Genomic DNA, 16,825 nt, shown 5'->3' with positions numbered 1-16,825 from the left:
CGGGCCCATCCCACTCTAACGACACCGATATTGACCCCAAATTTACCACATACCCAATCCGTTAGGTGTGGGTATGTGGTAAAGTTCGATAAGTAGAAAATTTAAAATACATGAAAATGTAGAAAAAAAATTCAATAAGTGGAAAATGCCCCTCATTGACTAAACGTAATTTTACGAGGACGTATTTTATCCTCATACATTTTATCATATTTCTTGACATATCTGGATAGAGTTCGTTCCTACGAGCGCGTAGGCGAAAGCCGTTTGTGAAATGGTGTTATAACGAAGAAATTAGAGACGTTTTCATTGTTGGAAAAAAAAAATTAAATAAATAGAATAAAATGGGTGGAAACTACCAAGTGGCAGCAAGAGAGAGAAAGGAAATGAGGGATACGGGAGAGAAATGAGGGCTAGATGACCAATAGGTAGAGGAAGAAGGGAGAGAAAAAAGGGAGGTGAGGGAGCATCGGATCCTTTTGAATCCATACAACCCGACCCGACCCTGTTCCTTGACCCAACTCTAACTCCTCCGTCTAACATCCAATTGAGGTGATTCTGGTGTCTATGGAAAGCTCTCATCTAGCCCAACATCCATGTGGTGTTAGAATTCTTGGTTTCAAACCCAAATTCACAAATCAAAGCCACAAAACTCATAGGTGTCTTCTCAGCTAGGCAAAGATATGCAAGTCTGGATAGGGCTATGCGGTCTAGGTGAAGACTAATCAGGCTTATATGAAGATGCCGGAATCTGCAATTTTTATTTTTTTTTGCAAAGTTGGCTCCGTGAAGAAGAAGACGGTTCCCTAACCTGATTTTGCACGATTCAATTAAGATGGTCCCACCATCTTTTATCTATAGCCGCGACGTTTTCTTTGAAATGGTCCCCACCATTTTTTTTACCTTTCATTACGTTTTCTCTCGACTAGTGCCTAGCATTTTTTAGAACCTTGGCGGCGGCACGTGGCCAGTGAGCCGACGCTACCATTTTATGCATATTTTGATATTCTGAAACCGTATTTGATATGCATCCCTGTGGTGTTAGAGTTATAGGTTTCAAACCCAAATTCACAAATCAAAGCCACAAAACTCACTGGTGTCCTGGTGGCTAGGCGGAGATATGCAAGTCTGGACAGGGCTAGGCGAAGCTGGGTGAAGACTAATCAGGCTTATATGAAGACGCCAGAATTTGCAATTTTTTTTTGTTGCAGAGTTGGCTTCGTGAAGAAGAAGACTGTTCCCTAACCTGATTTTGCACGATTCAATTAAGATGGTCCTGTCTATAGCTGCAACGTTTTCTTTGAAATGGTCCCCACCATTTTTTTTTACTTTTCATTACGTTTTCTCCCAACTAGCGCTTAGCGTTTTTTAGAACCTTGGCAGCGGCACGTGGCCAGTGAGCCGACGCTACCATTTTATGCATATTTCGATATTCTTAAACCATATTTGATATGCATCCCTGTGGTGTTAGAATTATAGGTTTCAAATCCAAATTCACAAATCGAAGCCACAAAACTCATAACAAACATTTATATTTCACATAACATACAAAAACTCATCCGTCATGACAGTGACGAAAAAACGAAACAGGATCCGCCTCCTTCCCATGGTTTTTCCGCTATAATTATAAGTCAATAAAAAATGCAATTTTCAGCAACCATCGAATTAAAAATAAATTTCTACCAATTATATATTAAATTTAAATTATCTACATTTCTTGAAAAAGTACAACCCTTACAAGTTCTGCCCTAACTCTTGCAAAAGATTTTGCACTAGTTGTGTGGTTCATTGTTTTCAATCGCCTATTATGCTTATTTTTTGCAGCAATCTCTTGAAGAAGAAAAAAAGAAGAATTTATTAAACAAATTTCAAGCTATAATAAGATAAATTAGGAGGTGTGTTCTCGTGCTCACTGTCGAGGATCCACATTAGGAGGTGTGTTCTCGTGCTCCTCAACCGGTTTCCAATACTCATAAAAAAAATCAAGCAAATTAATTATTACTATAAACATTGACTTATTATACTCTCTTAGAGTAACAAAAAATATTTATACCTTTATTCTATTCCAGAAAGCTTCCCTGCCATCTTCCTTGATCTTATGCCAATCACTCACCAACGGAATATTTCTATAATCTCTAACCTCCGCCGCTACATGTTTTGAAAAAGCATTAGAATTTTCACTAATGCATTTTCCAGACGCATCAAAAGAACAAGGTTGTTCCTTCCAATTGGGAATTGAGGATCCTCGTCCTCGTTTAGTTGTTCCTTATAAATACAAAAAAAAAAAAGAATTAAAAATCAAGGACCAAAAAACAATTTTCAATTTAGGCATCATACTAGTTAGACTACAAAACAAAAAACTGAAACTAATAACCATAATAAATTAAAAATGGACCACCTTCGACTTTTTCCTCTTCGAATTGGATTTTGTCAGCATGCTCATCTTCAAAATGATCCATAGCAAAACAATCTGCAAGAAGATAAAGTACAAAAACTAAAAAGTGAAATGGGAGATGAAATGGAAATACGGACGAAATTGGGAAGGAGAATGAGAGACTGAAATTAGGGAAAAAATGAAAGCACATATGAAATGGGGGAAAAAGGGGTTTAAATATGGATGCTCATTTGGCGTCGGTTGAAATCGACATTAAGTCCCTAACGTCGTATTAAAACCCACTAGCGTCACAATAAGTTAGGCTTAGTGTCAGTTGAAACCGCCACCCCCTTCTGACATGCATTATGTCGAATTAAATCCACCAACATTCTGACAACATTTATTGGAACAAAAGTGACGTCGTTTAGTTAAACTTGGTGTCGGTTTAAACCGATACCAACACTGACACACTTTACTAGTACATTAAATCAAACAACCACTTTCTAACATAGTTTTTTTTAATTCACATGGCGTCGCTTTAGTTAACCTTGGTGTCGATTAAAACCGACACCATAGTCTGACAAGCTTTAATGAAGTGCACCTTGCGTCGGTTTAAATGCATTTGGTGTCGATTTAAAATGACATGATATTTGACAAGCTTTAAATTCACATGACATCGAATTTAGTATATTTTAAATTCAAACGGAAAAGTTCCCGCCTAGTGTATTTCAAATTATCTGACCAATGCGGTCTTCTAAAAGCGACAGGAAAATAGTTTTTTTTTTAAATGTCCCCATACAAAAAAAAAAAGAGTTTTTTTATTTTTACCTCATATAACAATTTAAGATTTTATTAAATAAAATTGAACTTAAATAAATACGTAACAAAAAACAAAAATATAGTCTAATTAATATTTAAAGCACATAAAATAGTTAATATATTTATTCCATGTCATCATATGTTATGTCGTCGTCGGCATTGGCATAACTAGTGAACTGGGTAGGCAACGGTAATGATTCATGAAAAGGAGTCTCTTCCATGCCAACCCTTGTATGGATATTTTAACGATTATTTTAACTCCGATTTTGATGATTTTTTACAGCTACACTCCTTGACCCTATATGAATACAATGAATGAATTCGATCTTCAATTTAAAATATTTACATTAGTGGATACCACAAAATCTTATGTTATACTTAATGAAAGTATAAATAAACTCTAAGTGTTAGTGAATCTATCGTTTTAATGCGATATGCATCCTACGAAACTAATTTTAACGATCCAACCGTCAAATTTGTTTATATATGCTTTGAGATGACATACACCAAAAGAAAAAAAAATAATTAAAGATCAAGTAACGAGACAACTTTTCGACGGTTAGAAACGAAAAATCACGATTTAGCGGTTATTTTAACTCCGATTTTGATAATTTTTTTTGCAGCTACACTCTTTGATCCCATATGAATACAATGAATGAATTCGATCTTCAATTTAAAATATTTACACTAGTGGATACCACAAAATCTTATGTTATACTTAATGAAAGTATAAATGAACTCTAAGTGTTAGTGAATCTATCGTTTTGATGGGATACGCATTGTTTATATATGCTTCAAGATCGTATACGCCAAAAATCTCAAAAAAAAAAACATTCAGAGATCAAGTAACAGGACAAAACTTTTCGACGGTCATAACGAAAAATTACGATTTAACGGTTATTTTAACTCTGATTTTGATGATTTTTTACAGCTACACTCCTTGACTCTATATGAATACAATGGATGAATTCGATCTTCATTTTAAAATATTTACACTAGTGGAAAATCTTATGTTATACTTAATGAAAATATAAATAAACACTAAGTGTTAGTGAATCTATCGTTTTGATTGGATATGCATCCTACGAAACTAATTTCAACAATCCAACCGTCAAACTTGTTTATATATTCTTCAAGATCGCATACGCCAAAAATCGCAAAAAACAAACATTCAGAGATCAAGTAACGAGACAAAACTTTTCGACGGTTAGAAACGAAAAATCACAATTTAGCGGTTATTTTAACTCCGATTTTGATGACTTTTTGCAGCTACACTCTTTGATCCTATATGAATACAATTAATGAATTTGATCTTCAATTTAAAATATTTACATTAGTACATACCACAAAATATTATGTTATACTTAATGAAAGTATAAATAAACTCTAAGTGTTAGTGAATATATTGTTTTGATGAGATACGTATCCTACGAAACTAATTTCAACGATCCAACCGTCAAACTTGTTTATATATGCTTCAAGATCGCATACGCCACAAATTGCAAAAAAAAAAACATTCAGAGATCAAGTAACGATTCAAAACTTTCCGATAGTTATAAACGAAAAATCACGATTTAGCGGTTATTTTAACTTCGATTTTGATGATTTTTTACAGCTACACTCCTTGATCCTATATGAATACAACGAACTAATTTGATCATCAATTTAAAATATTTACAAAAGTGGATACCACAAAATCTTATGTCATGATTATCGATGAAAATTAAGGATTTTGTAAAAGGAATAACATGCAAGCTTTGAGTTCCATTGACAAGGTTTAAACTTTTGAGAAAGGTTTCACAACCTTGAAAACAAAAACTCTTTCATCTTGCATATCCTTGCACATTTAACGTTTTGTAATAAAGTAGTAGTGTATGGATGTTTGTTTATTAAGCTCTTGTTTTAGAGTGTAGATGTAGTACTTAAACGACAAATGTATTATAATTTTTTGAACTAATATTTATGTGGCAATGTGTGGTATGTGCAAATTTAAGAAAAAAAATATATTTTTCTTAACAGGTCATAACGGGTCGCCTGTTAAGGACCCGTTAAGATAATGGGTGAGACACAACATGACCCGTTAAGATAACAGGTGTTACACGAAAATTATAGACCCGACCCGTTTGCCAGGCCTAGTTGCATGCCACCTCATAAACTCATCCTTAAGAAAGATGCAAGAGAGGAAGAAGAAAACACGGGGGATACACAAAGACTATCAATCTGTCGCTTACAAACGACACCGGGTTTCAAAATATTAATAAAAAAAATCTATGTCGCTCAGAACTGACTCAGACTTTAAAATATTTAAAAATAATAATTAGTGTCTGTGACAGCCCGTCCCGAATTATATTATCGATGGCGTGAAATGACTAAATTGCCCTTTGGACATCGAGTACGTTATGTGGTGTTGTGGCTTGAGTTTGGGTTTTAAACTAATTTAGTTAGTTCCTAAGTTTTTGGAACTTAAAGTTAGTGGGTTTAGTTGTTGTTAGTAACCCAAATCTGGACCACACACACACACTCACACCCATACCCAACTTCCGTTGACCTTTCTCTCTCCTCCCTCTCTCGAGTTTCTTCCATTGTCCGTACAATACGTGCGGACAAACCTCAAACCAAACAATTTCTTCACGGATCGAGGTTTTAGAGACTATATTAGTGTTCCTGGTGAGCTCAGGAACTCATCCATACCCATAGTTGAATGTGAATCCTTCGAAAACCCAAGAACCTAAGAACCCCGATCGTGGGTACTGTTCATGCAAACGTAAGTGTGAAGTTTTTAAGGATTTTTAAGGTTATAGGGAGCCTTAAAACATCTTCATGAAGCTTGGGGAGTAATTTTGAAGTGTTTTGGACGTCGGGAAGCCCATGTTTAGTGAGTTGCAGGTTTGGCCGGAATATCAAAGGTTTTTCAGGCAGTTTTCCATTGGTTTTAGGTTCCCAAAGTGGTATGAATATGTTCTTCTCATCTTAAGCTTCAATTTGGTTTAAATTTAGTGAATTTTGGATGAGAAATGAAGAAGATATGAAGTTTTTAAATGTTTCCAGTTTTCGGCGATTGCAGCGGTGACCGGCGCCAGATTCCGGCGAACCAAGGAAGAATGAGGGGAATATTTCATCAAAGTTGACCGAATATTCTGACGCCGTCAGGTAACTTTAACGGCATATACTACTTTTTAACTGAATATTCCCTAACGCAGTTAGGGAATCCATTTGGTGTGCCAGGCAAGTGCTTGTGCGTGAGCCGCTTGTCTGGCCGTGCTTTGGCCAGTGTGTGAGGGCGCGTGGGGTCATGAAATTTTTTTCTAAAGTTTTAGGGATGTTCCTGAGGTTGAGTAGGTCATTGTGGTATATTCAAATACCCCATTTGAGCAATGTATGAGAAGTTATTTCCTAGTTTGGTATATGCGCTTTAAATAACGTTTATTCAGTTATTTCGCATATAGGTGAGACCTATCCTGAGGATGAGTGCCATCAATCGAAGCTTGGGGGCTACAACTCTTTGACATATCAGTGGGTGGGCTTTTGGTTTTCAGTATATACTTATATACTTGGTATTTTTCCCAAAAAAATGAATTTGAATGATTATATGTTTTAAAATGCCATGCAAAGTATCTGCCTATTTTACTTATGCATTAGTAGTTGCATATATTTATGATTGGTGTTGCGGACGCACTGGTAAGTGCCAGGTAAGTTCATAAATTAAAGATATGATATTACTTTAGTTATGCAAGATATGATGTGATGTATTGAGAGCTCATAAACCTGCACCCCAGTGTTAGTGCTCCCGCCCAGAGTTAGGACACAGTCCTTCATATGATTCCAAGTTAGGTGCATAGGCTTATCGTACATACCACTTTAGGTGGTTCCGACTCGTAGGTAACTTGCGATCATTCGCACAGCCTTCATGTGATCGTAGCACTAGAGCATATTTGTTTTACACCTAGCCTTGTTGTACAGACCACTTTAGGTGGTTCCGACTCATGTGCAGTATTTGATATAGTTGAGATTGGTTATGAGCTATAGACTCAACCGTACAAATTGAATTAAGGGATTCGGCTGATGTGATATCTGGCATCGATATGTTTTATCTGGATTACTTATGGCATTGCATTGAGATACTTTGGCATGGTATGCTTCTATGGATTTTCATCCTGAGCATGATTTCTGATATAGCATGTTACTATTATTATTTTTTTTTTGGGAAATTATACGGTTTTACCGCGAGGGGTTAGAACTTTTGAGAAATGAAATGACTTTGAAAAGCTTTGTTTTTACCCACTAACACTTTCTATTTTGCGCCCCTCCAGGTTTTAGGTAGGAGTGCTTTGGCAGATCATAAGGATTCCGACGGTGGTTCTGATAGAACATCATAAATATAGGATCACCTTCGGGTGTTGTATAATTAGTACTTGTCTTGCTTGACTGCACTTAGGCTATTATGCTCTGATAGTGTATTTCACACTTAATCTCACTCGTGCACCTTATTTTAGCTAGTACTCTAGCCGATTTGGTTATTTATTTATTTATTTGCTCTTCCTTATATCTTTATTGCTTCCGCACTGTGCACATGGTTACGTCACTCTCACGTGACGGCCAGCACGCCCTGATTTAGGTCGGGGTGTGTCAGTGTCGGCTAGAAGCGACACCAATACTTTATGTCGCTTAAAAGCGACACTTTTTTTTAAAGCGACACCATTATTTAAAAATTTTTAAAATGTATGTCGGTTATAAACGACATTAAATGTTTACGTCAGTTAAAAGCGACATAGAAACTTTATGACGCTTACAAGCGACAGTAAATCCGACGTCATGTTTAGTAGGTGTCGTAAATGTCTTGTCTGCCACTATATTATATTAAAACGACATCACCCAGTAACACAATAAGTCCATTTTGTAGTAGTGCGATGTGGGACCCTCACGTGTAACCTCATTTAGTGGTTCAACGTGGAGATCCACATCAATAATTGAAACTCATAGGTCGGCTCACATTGGACCCACTTGTTTTCAATTGGAACTTAGCGGTCGTCTCTATGTTAAGAGCTCATACGTGTTTCCTTCCCGGTGGTGACAAGCTCATTGGCTTGCACACAAGCTCGTTGGCTTACATGGGCCCGCAACTATGGGCTCTAATACCATGTTGGAATTTTTGAATCGCCAGGCCCGTCCCACTCTAACGACACTGATATTGTCCACAACTTTACCACCTGCCCAATCGGTCAGGTGTGGGGTTTTACCATAAAAGATCTCGGTATTAGTTGGGATTTTACCATAAAAATCTCGGTATTAGTTACAGTAGGGTAAACATATTTAAACCCATTTGATTTTCTTCCCACCACCGACGTGGGACTTTAACAGAAAGTGGTTGTTCCACAGTGCATGCCATGCATGCAGAGTTGATAGGAACGAGAAGGAGGGGAATAAGGGGGGAGAGAGAGTGTGTGCGTGTGTGTGTGTTCGAACGTGAGAGTTGTAGAGAAGTGAGGTGAGGGAGAGAGCACGGGAAGAAGAGAAAGAGGGCGTTCTCAAAAATAGGATGTGTCACGGAGGGAGAAAGGAGAATAAACAATGGATGTTTTACAGATACGTGTTCTCAAAAATGGGATGTGTCACGGGGGGTGTTGACTTGTATTAGGATTCCCATAATTGTGGGATTCTTACCATATTAGGTCTCCTAGTATGGGATGAAATTATTCTTTTTATTCTTTCCCATATTTGTATAGGGCTGTATATATACCTTTGTTTGAGATGAAATAAACCTATCATTGAAAAGCATTCTTTCTTCTTGGCACCAGAGCCGGGATTAGAAAACACCGAACCCTAATTATTTTTTTCTGCCGTGTCCCTAATCAATTGTAGCGAGCAACGTAGAGTTGTTGCTGCCCGTTTTCTGATTGATTGCAACGAGCAACTAAGCAGTTGTTGCTGCCCCTTCAGTTCGTCCGTGTTGTCCCAAAGTTGCTGCAGTTTTTTTTCCTACCCGTTTGTATTAGTCAACACCAATTTCTAAAGTTCCATCCATGTTGCAGGTAAGCGAGATGGCTGAAGAAAAGGGGACTGATTCTCGGATTGTTTGTGCGGCTGCTTCAATTATGGTGCAGTCAGAGAATTCAAGCTTTAATATTGGTATGTTTTTGGATGAAAAGAACTATGATTTATGGGCTCTTCTCATTCAAATCCATATTGCTGGAAGGAAGAAGATGGGATATCTTCGTGGGTCTATCAAGGCACCTAATGAAGACGATCCTAAATATGATGATTGGTTCTCTGAAGATCAAAAAATAAAGAGTTGGCTTTTGTCTTCAATGAAGCCTGAGATTATGAAACGGTACATTCGGTTGTCAACATCGAAAGAAATTTGGGACTCTCTTAAGGCAGCCTACTTTGATGAGAATGATGAAGCTAGAATTTATTCGTTGAATCAGAAGGCATCTCGTCTTCGTCAAAATGGCCGACCTTTGGCTACCTATTTCGGGGAGCTAACTGAGATTTTCCAAGAATTGGATCACTTTAATAAAGTATCCATGGAGTGTGAAAACGACATCAAAGTGTTTCAGAAATCCACTGAGAGACAACGAGTCTATGTGTTTCTTGGTGGTCTCGATGATGGGTTTGATCAGGTGCGTGGAGAAGTGCTGCGGAAGGATCCCCCACTCGGATTGCAGGCCTCTTATGCATATGTCCGTTGTGAAGCCGACCGAAAGGAAGCAATGAAAACAGAGGTTGACAGGAGTGAACCCACTGCCATGGCAGTGAAGGCCCATGGATCATCTTTTGGGTCGAACCGAGAAGGGTCACAAAGCCGGTCGGGACAAACTCGGCCTAACCAGACAAGCCCGGATCGTCCCTAAGGTAACTGCCCGCACTGTGGCATGACAGGACACTCCAAGAGTCGTTGCTTTGAGTTGATTAGATATCTCGAGAATTGGGATAAGACCCGTGATCCTCGGTGCAACAAATCTCGAGCCTCCGTTGCAGAAACTAAGAATGATTCAGACCAGATAGCGGACAAGGTATCTGCCATGATTGCTGCAGCAGGTAGTGATGGTAAGGCACTAAGTACCTCTACTTCTGTTATGAATAATACATGGATAATTGATTCCGGAGCTACTGAACATATGACTTGCGGTTCTAGACAGGTTCCCTCACTAAAAACATCCACATAAACTGAGGTCAATGTTGCTAATGGTAATGTCATCCCTGTTATTGGGGAAGGCACTGTTTCCCTTTCCGATACCATGAAACTTGACACTGTTCTTGTGGTTCCCTCTCTAAATTATAATTTGTTGTCCGTTGCTCAAATAACCCTTGCCTTACATTGTTTGGTTATTTTTTGGCCCTATTTTTGTGTTTTTAAGGACATCCGGACGCGGAAGACAATTGGTTATGGTATTAGAAGAGGGAAACTTTACTACTTGGAGTTGGCCACCAGTAGTTCTAGCCTGCTAACTCAACCTCTTTCCGTTGATGATTCTCAAGGGGGTACTGATAAAGTGTCAGATATTTGGATGTGGCACCGGCGCCTTGGGCATGTTTCCTTTGGTTATCTACATAAATTATTTCCTAGTTTGTTTGTCAAGAATGATGTTTCTCAGTTAAGTGTGATGTTTGTGAAATGGCTAAGAGCCATCGAACCTCCTTTCCTCCCAGTTTCAATAAAAGTACCGTTCCTTTTATGATTGTGCATTCTGATGTATGGGGACCGTCGAAAATAGCTACTCTTGGTAGTGCTTACTGGTTTGTTACTTTTATTGACGATTGTACCAGAATGACTTGGGTTATTTTGTTAAAGTCGAAAAGTGAAGTTAGTTCGGCATTTCAACGGTTCTATAAAATGATTGTTGTGCAATACAACAGGAATATCCAGGTTCTTCGAAGTGACAATGGGGGTGAATATGTTAATATGGAACTTCCTTCCTTCCTAGAATTGCATGGTATTGTTCATCAGACCACGTGCCCGTATACTCCTCAACAGAATGGGGTTGCTGAACGAAAAAATAGACATTTGCTGGAAATAGTTCGTGCTACACTCATTGCGGCATATCTGCCTCTACATTATTGGGGAGAGGCACTTACATCCGCCACCTATATTATTAATCGTCTTCCTTCTTGCACCATCAACTTCCATACGCCACTTCAGGCTCTCACATCTCAGATTAGCAGCCCACCGACTCCCAATCTTCCCCCACGGATCTTGGGGTGTGTAGCTTTTGTTCACCTCCATTCTCCTCAACGGAATAATAAACTTGAGCCTCGCGTTATTCGTTGTGTTTTTTTGGGGTATGCTACTACCCAGAAAGGATATCGTTGTTATCATCCCTTGAGTAAAAAAATGTTTGTAACTCAGGATGTGATTTTCCATGAGCATGAAATGTTTTTTGGCTCTTCCGCGTCCTCATTTCAGGGGGAGTACCGGAATAGTGAAGTTCTGACCCGAGATAATAGTGAAGTTTTGAGTTTTGATTACTTTCCTGTGGCTAGAAACAAGCTGCATGAAGAACAGCCATTGCAGTTATCATGCACGGACTACACGGCGTCTGGAGGAGAAGGGCAGCAGCCCACGTGTTGTGGTGATCAACCCACGGGATCTGAAGAAGGGCAGCAGCTCGTGTTTGGTCATCAGCCCATTGAGGAGCAGCAAGCAAATCAGGAGGAGGAGGAACCCACGGGCCTCACAGAGTTTGGGCTTGAAAGTGAGTTGCAGCCGAATGTTTGCATTGGAACCGAGCAGCAATTGCAGCATTTGTCACGGGATTCTTCTCCCGAGGTTATGTCAGGTCCGAGTATGAACTCATCTTCTATTAATTCTTATAACCAATCGTCTCCTACACCGGATGCACCTCCACTCCGTCGCTTTCCAGAGCGTATTAATCGATGTATTCCCAGACCTACTTATGAAGCAGATCCTAATTGTAAACACAAATATTCCGTGAGTGAGCCAAACTCTGATTCAAGAGTGAGATACCCATTAAACAATTATGTGTCTACCTGTCACCTGTCAGAATCAAATAAGTCATTTGTATATCAATTATCTACTGTATCTATTCCTAACAGTGTGCAGGAGGCTTTAGCAGATTTTCGTTGGAAAGATGCAATGAATGAGGAATTGAGATCGTTGAAGAAGAATGCTACCTGGGAAATAACTGACTTGCCAGCTGAAAAGAAATCTGTGGGATGCAAATGGGTTTATACAATGAAATACAAAGCAGATGGAACGGTAGATTGCTTTAAAGCACGATTGGTGGCAAAGGGGTATACACAGAAATATGGCATCGACTACACTGATACGTTTGCACCAGTGGCAAAGATCAATACAGTTCGTGTTCTATTGTCCCTAGCAGCAAATCTGGATTGGCCTTTGCAACAGTTCGATGTAAAAAATGCATTCCTCCATGGAGATCTAACCGAGGAGATTTACATGGACCTTCCACCAGGGTGCAATGATTCGGACATATGGAAACGAAAGGTGTGTAGGCTCAAGAAATCATTGTATAGGTTAAAGCAGTCCCCAAGAGCTTGGTTTGGTAGATTTACCAAGTCTCTGAAGGCATTCGGGTATAGGCAAAGTAATTGGGATCACACTTTATTCGTGAAACGCCAGAACGGAAGGGTTACAGTTTTCATTGTATATGTGGATGATATGGTGGTTACTGGTAACGATCTTGTTGAGCAAGCAGCCTTGAAGAATTATTTGTCCACAGAGTTTGAAATGAAAGATCTTGGTTCTTTGAAATATTTCCTTGGGATTGAAGTGTCGAGATGCAAGTCCGGGATATTTCTATCACAAAGGAAGTATGTTCTTGACCTGTTGGAAGAAACCGGTATGACGGTGTGCAAGCCGGTGTCTACTCCATTGGCCGAAGGAATGAAGTTGGGTATCGATCAGAACCAAGTACCGGTTGATAAAGGGAAGTATCAAAGGTTAGTAGGGAGATTAATGTACTTGGCTCACACTAGGCCAGATCTTGCTCATGCCTTAAGTGTTATTAGTCAATATATGCACAATCCAGGAGAACAACACATGAGTGCAGTTATGAGAATATTGAGTTACTTGAAAGGGAGCCCTGGTAAAGGAATTTTATTTCAAAAAAATGGGCATTTCAAAATCGAGTGCTATACGGATGCTAATTGGGCAGGATCAACGGATGATAGGCGCTCAACATCTGGATATTTCACCTTCGTTGGGGGCAATCTAGTAACGTGGAGAAGCAAGAAGCAGAATGTTGTATCAAGGTCAAGCGCAGAAGCCGAATTTCGAGGCATGGCTCTCGGTATTTGTGAACTATTGTGGCTTAGGTTTCTGTTGCAAGATTTGGGGGTCAAACATGGTCAGCCGATGAAGTTATTTTGTGATAATAAAGCTACTCGTGATATTGCTCATATCCCCGTGCAACATGATAGGACCAAGCATGTAGAGGTTGACCGGTTCTTTATTAAAGAGAAGCTAGATAGTAAAGTAATTGAGGTTCCTCCCTTAGGAACGGACGACCAAGTAGCAGATATTCTCACGAAGGCAGTTTCTAGTGACAAGTTCTCCAGGTTTCTAGACAAGTTGGGCATGTGCAACATCTATACACCAACTTGAGGGGGAGTGTTGACTTGTATTAGGATTCCCATAATTGTGGGATTCTTACCATATTAGGTCTCCTAGTATGGGATGTAATTATTCTTTTTATTCTTTCCCATATTTGTATAAGGTTGTATATATACCTTTGTTTGAGATGAAACAAACCTATCATTGAAAGGCATTCTTTCTTCTGGGGGAGAAAGGAGAATAAACAATGGGTGTTTTGCAGAGATTGTGAGGGAGAGAGAGAGAGAGCTTGAGATATGGGAGGGAAGGAACACGAGGAAATGGGGTGTCACGGGAGGGAAGAAGCCAACGTGCTGGTTCACAAACCCAACACAGGAGCATTTCTTATGTTGTTTTTTTCTTAAAAATAAAAAATAAAAAAATAAATTATTATTAGCTGATGATTTCACAACATTCTATTAATTTACAAACCCAGAACACACACAGGAACATATCAGCCTTCCTTGACCATTACCGTATCATTTACGTTGCCAGAATTCGAAACGCAACTTGTATCCACACAACAAAATATTCATAATATAAAGTACTAAACCGAATAACGATTGAGACAAGTGGTTGATTTAGCACCCGTTCACACTAGTCGCATCTTTTCTTCCTTTTGTCTTGGCCCTTGGGTGGCAGATGTTATTTATTTTTCTATGGGAAGGACAGCTGTTATTTTGTCTTTAACAAACGTATGGTAAAAGAAAACATTATCTTCCTTGCTGAGCTTTTTGATACCGTTGGATGAAAAAGAAAAATGGGTGGGTGGACTGATTGCAATTGACTCGGTTCTTCCCAGTTCACCCTTTTCTTTACGGTTGTCTGTAGATCTCAAATTTGATCTGTGCTGCCAAGAAATCCCTGGAGTAACAATTGATGGCTTCATCCTCCAAAGACGATAGCAAGTACGACGTGTACTTGAGTTCTGGAGGTGAAGACACACGCAGGACCTTCACGGACCACCTCTACTGTTCATTAAAAGACCACCGAGTCAACGTCTTCATGTACGGAGACGAGTACGATGACAAACTAGAAGAAAGTAATGGAGCTATACCAGAACATCTGATTCAAGCAATCGAAAGGTCTAAGGTTGCCGTCGTCGTCTTCTCAAGAGGGTATCCGGAGTCCTTGTGGTGTCTCAAGGAGCTGGTGAAGATCATGGAGTGCAGGGAAACACTGGGTCAAATGTTTTTTCCAATTTTCTTTGATGTTGATCCCTCAGATGTCCGGAAACAGAGTGGTACTTTTGCGCAAGCGTTTCAGAAATACGAACAGAAAATTAACGAAGACAAGGTATGTCTCTGGAGAAAGGCTCTTTGGGAAGCTGGAGTTTTGGCCGGATTAAATTTTAGGGAGACTGACGGGTAATTATTTTCTTATTTCCCTTTTATTTTCTTTACCTTGTGCGCTATAAATTTCCCGTCCATTTTATTTATCTCTTTGTATATAATGATTAAATCAGGCTTATAAGCTTTAAAGTTGGTTTGGTAACCATTTAGTTTTTAATTTTCTGTTTTAGTTTTTAATTTTTACTTTCAGTTTTGAGTTTATATAAAAATAACAAATAAAAACTGAAAAACAAAAGGGGAAGTTTTTACAATTTGGTTTCAGTTTTTACAATTTGGCATTCAGTTTTTATTTTTTGCTTTCAGTTCTCATTTTTCTGAAAATTGAAAGTTGTTAACAAATAAGATTTGGGAAATTTTATTGTAAGGGTATCTGGAGAGTTTGACTCGTCATTTTTTGAAAGATTGATGTAATCTTGAAGTTGCATAATAAATTTTCACTCTTGCTTTGTTGAATTTTAACAACCAGGCATGAAGGAAACTTTATCAGGAACGTTATTTCTCAGATCACTGGAAAACAGAGCATCACCACAAGCTTAGAGGTACCCACCAGCCTAGTTGGAATAGATTCTCGTGTGCGAGAAATTAGTAAGCATTTAAATGTTGGAGGATCAAATGATATTCGCACAATTGGAGTTTTGGGTATGTGCGGACTGGGTAAGACAACGGTTGCAAAAGCCATTTTCAACAAACATCATCATAATTTTGACGGTGCAAGTTTTCTTCAAAAGGTGAGGGAAAAGAAACTGGTTGATTTGCAAGAACAACTTCTTTCTGATATCTTGAAACCGGCCTACAAAGGGGTAAGTTGTATCGATGAAGGGACCAAGGAGATAGAACAAAGGTTAGGTAACAGAAGGGTACTTGTCGTAATTGATGATTTAGACACCGTTGAACAGATAGATGCTTTGGCTATAAAACCTGACTCCTTTGGTCCAGGGAGCAGAATCATTATAACTTCAAGAAATAAACATTTGCTGAAGGTACTTAATGTGGATAAGATATGTCCTCTGCCATCAATGAGTGAAAGAGAAGCTCTTGAGCTACTTAGTTTGCATGCCTTTAGAAAGAATTATCCTCATGAAGAGTATGTTGAGCTCTCAAGAAAGGCTGTTGGCTACTGTGGAGGTTTGCCACTTGCACTTGAAGTCTTAGGTTCTTATCTATGTTCAAAAAGCACAAGTGAATGGGCGACTGTACTTGATAAATGGAAAAGATCACAGCCTTATTGGGAAATTCACAGAAGACTTGAAATAAGCTATGATGGGCTAACTGATGATGACGTGAAGGCTATATTCCTTGACATCTCTTGTTTCTTTGCTGGAATGAACAAGGACTATGTCATGACAGTACTGGATGGCTGTCAGTTTTATCCAGAAATAGGGATTCGAGAACTCCAAGATCAATGCCTTGTAACTGTTGATAAAGAAGGCAATCTCATGATGCATGATTTGATTCAAGGCATGGGCAGAGAAATCGTGCGTGCAGAATCCCCTGACAATCCTGGAGAACGTAGTAGATTGTGGCATAATGAAGATATAACAGATGTATTGATGAAGCAATCTGTGAGTACTTTTGCAATTAAATTTGATGTTAAATGCATGTACTAATGTAGCAGAGAAAGGAATCTGTAAGAGACAAAAAAGGCGCCTTTTGTATTGAATCATCTCAAATTAAATAACAGGATCACACATGTCCTGCTCTCGTTAAGTA

General features: G+C 38.8%; 1 protein-coding gene across 2 annotated transcripts in view; it reads left to right on the top strand.

Annotated features, from left to right (window-relative positions):
• Positions 1 to 14,456: 14,456 nt before the first annotated feature.
• LOC126585049 (uncharacterized) overlaps positions 14,457 to 16,825 on the top strand; it is a 104,993-nt gene continuing 102,624 nt past the window's right edge. Inside the window, exons 1-2 of one of the 2 annotated variants that reach the window (XM_050249439.1) lie at positions 14,457 to 15,130; positions 15,582 to 16,677. In XM_050249439.1, coding sequence (XP_050105396.1) covers positions 14,643 to 15,130; positions 15,582 to 16,677 — 1,584 coding nt within the window. In that variant the 5' untranslated portion in view covers positions 14,457 to 14,642. The remainder of the gene's footprint in view (positions 15,131 to 15,581; positions 16,678 to 16,825) is intronic. The other variant, XM_050249440.1, reaches the window with a different exon arrangement.

The sequence above is a fragment of the Malus sylvestris genome, chromosome 10 (genome assembly GCF_916048215.2).
Source record: "Malus sylvestris chromosome 10, drMalSylv7.2, whole genome shotgun sequence".
Taxonomy (NCBI): Eukaryota; Viridiplantae; Streptophyta; class Magnoliopsida; order Rosales; family Rosaceae; genus Malus; species Malus sylvestris.
The sequence above is the reverse complement of the archived record's forward strand: the minus strand, read 5'-3'. Positions and strand labels throughout refer to the sequence as shown.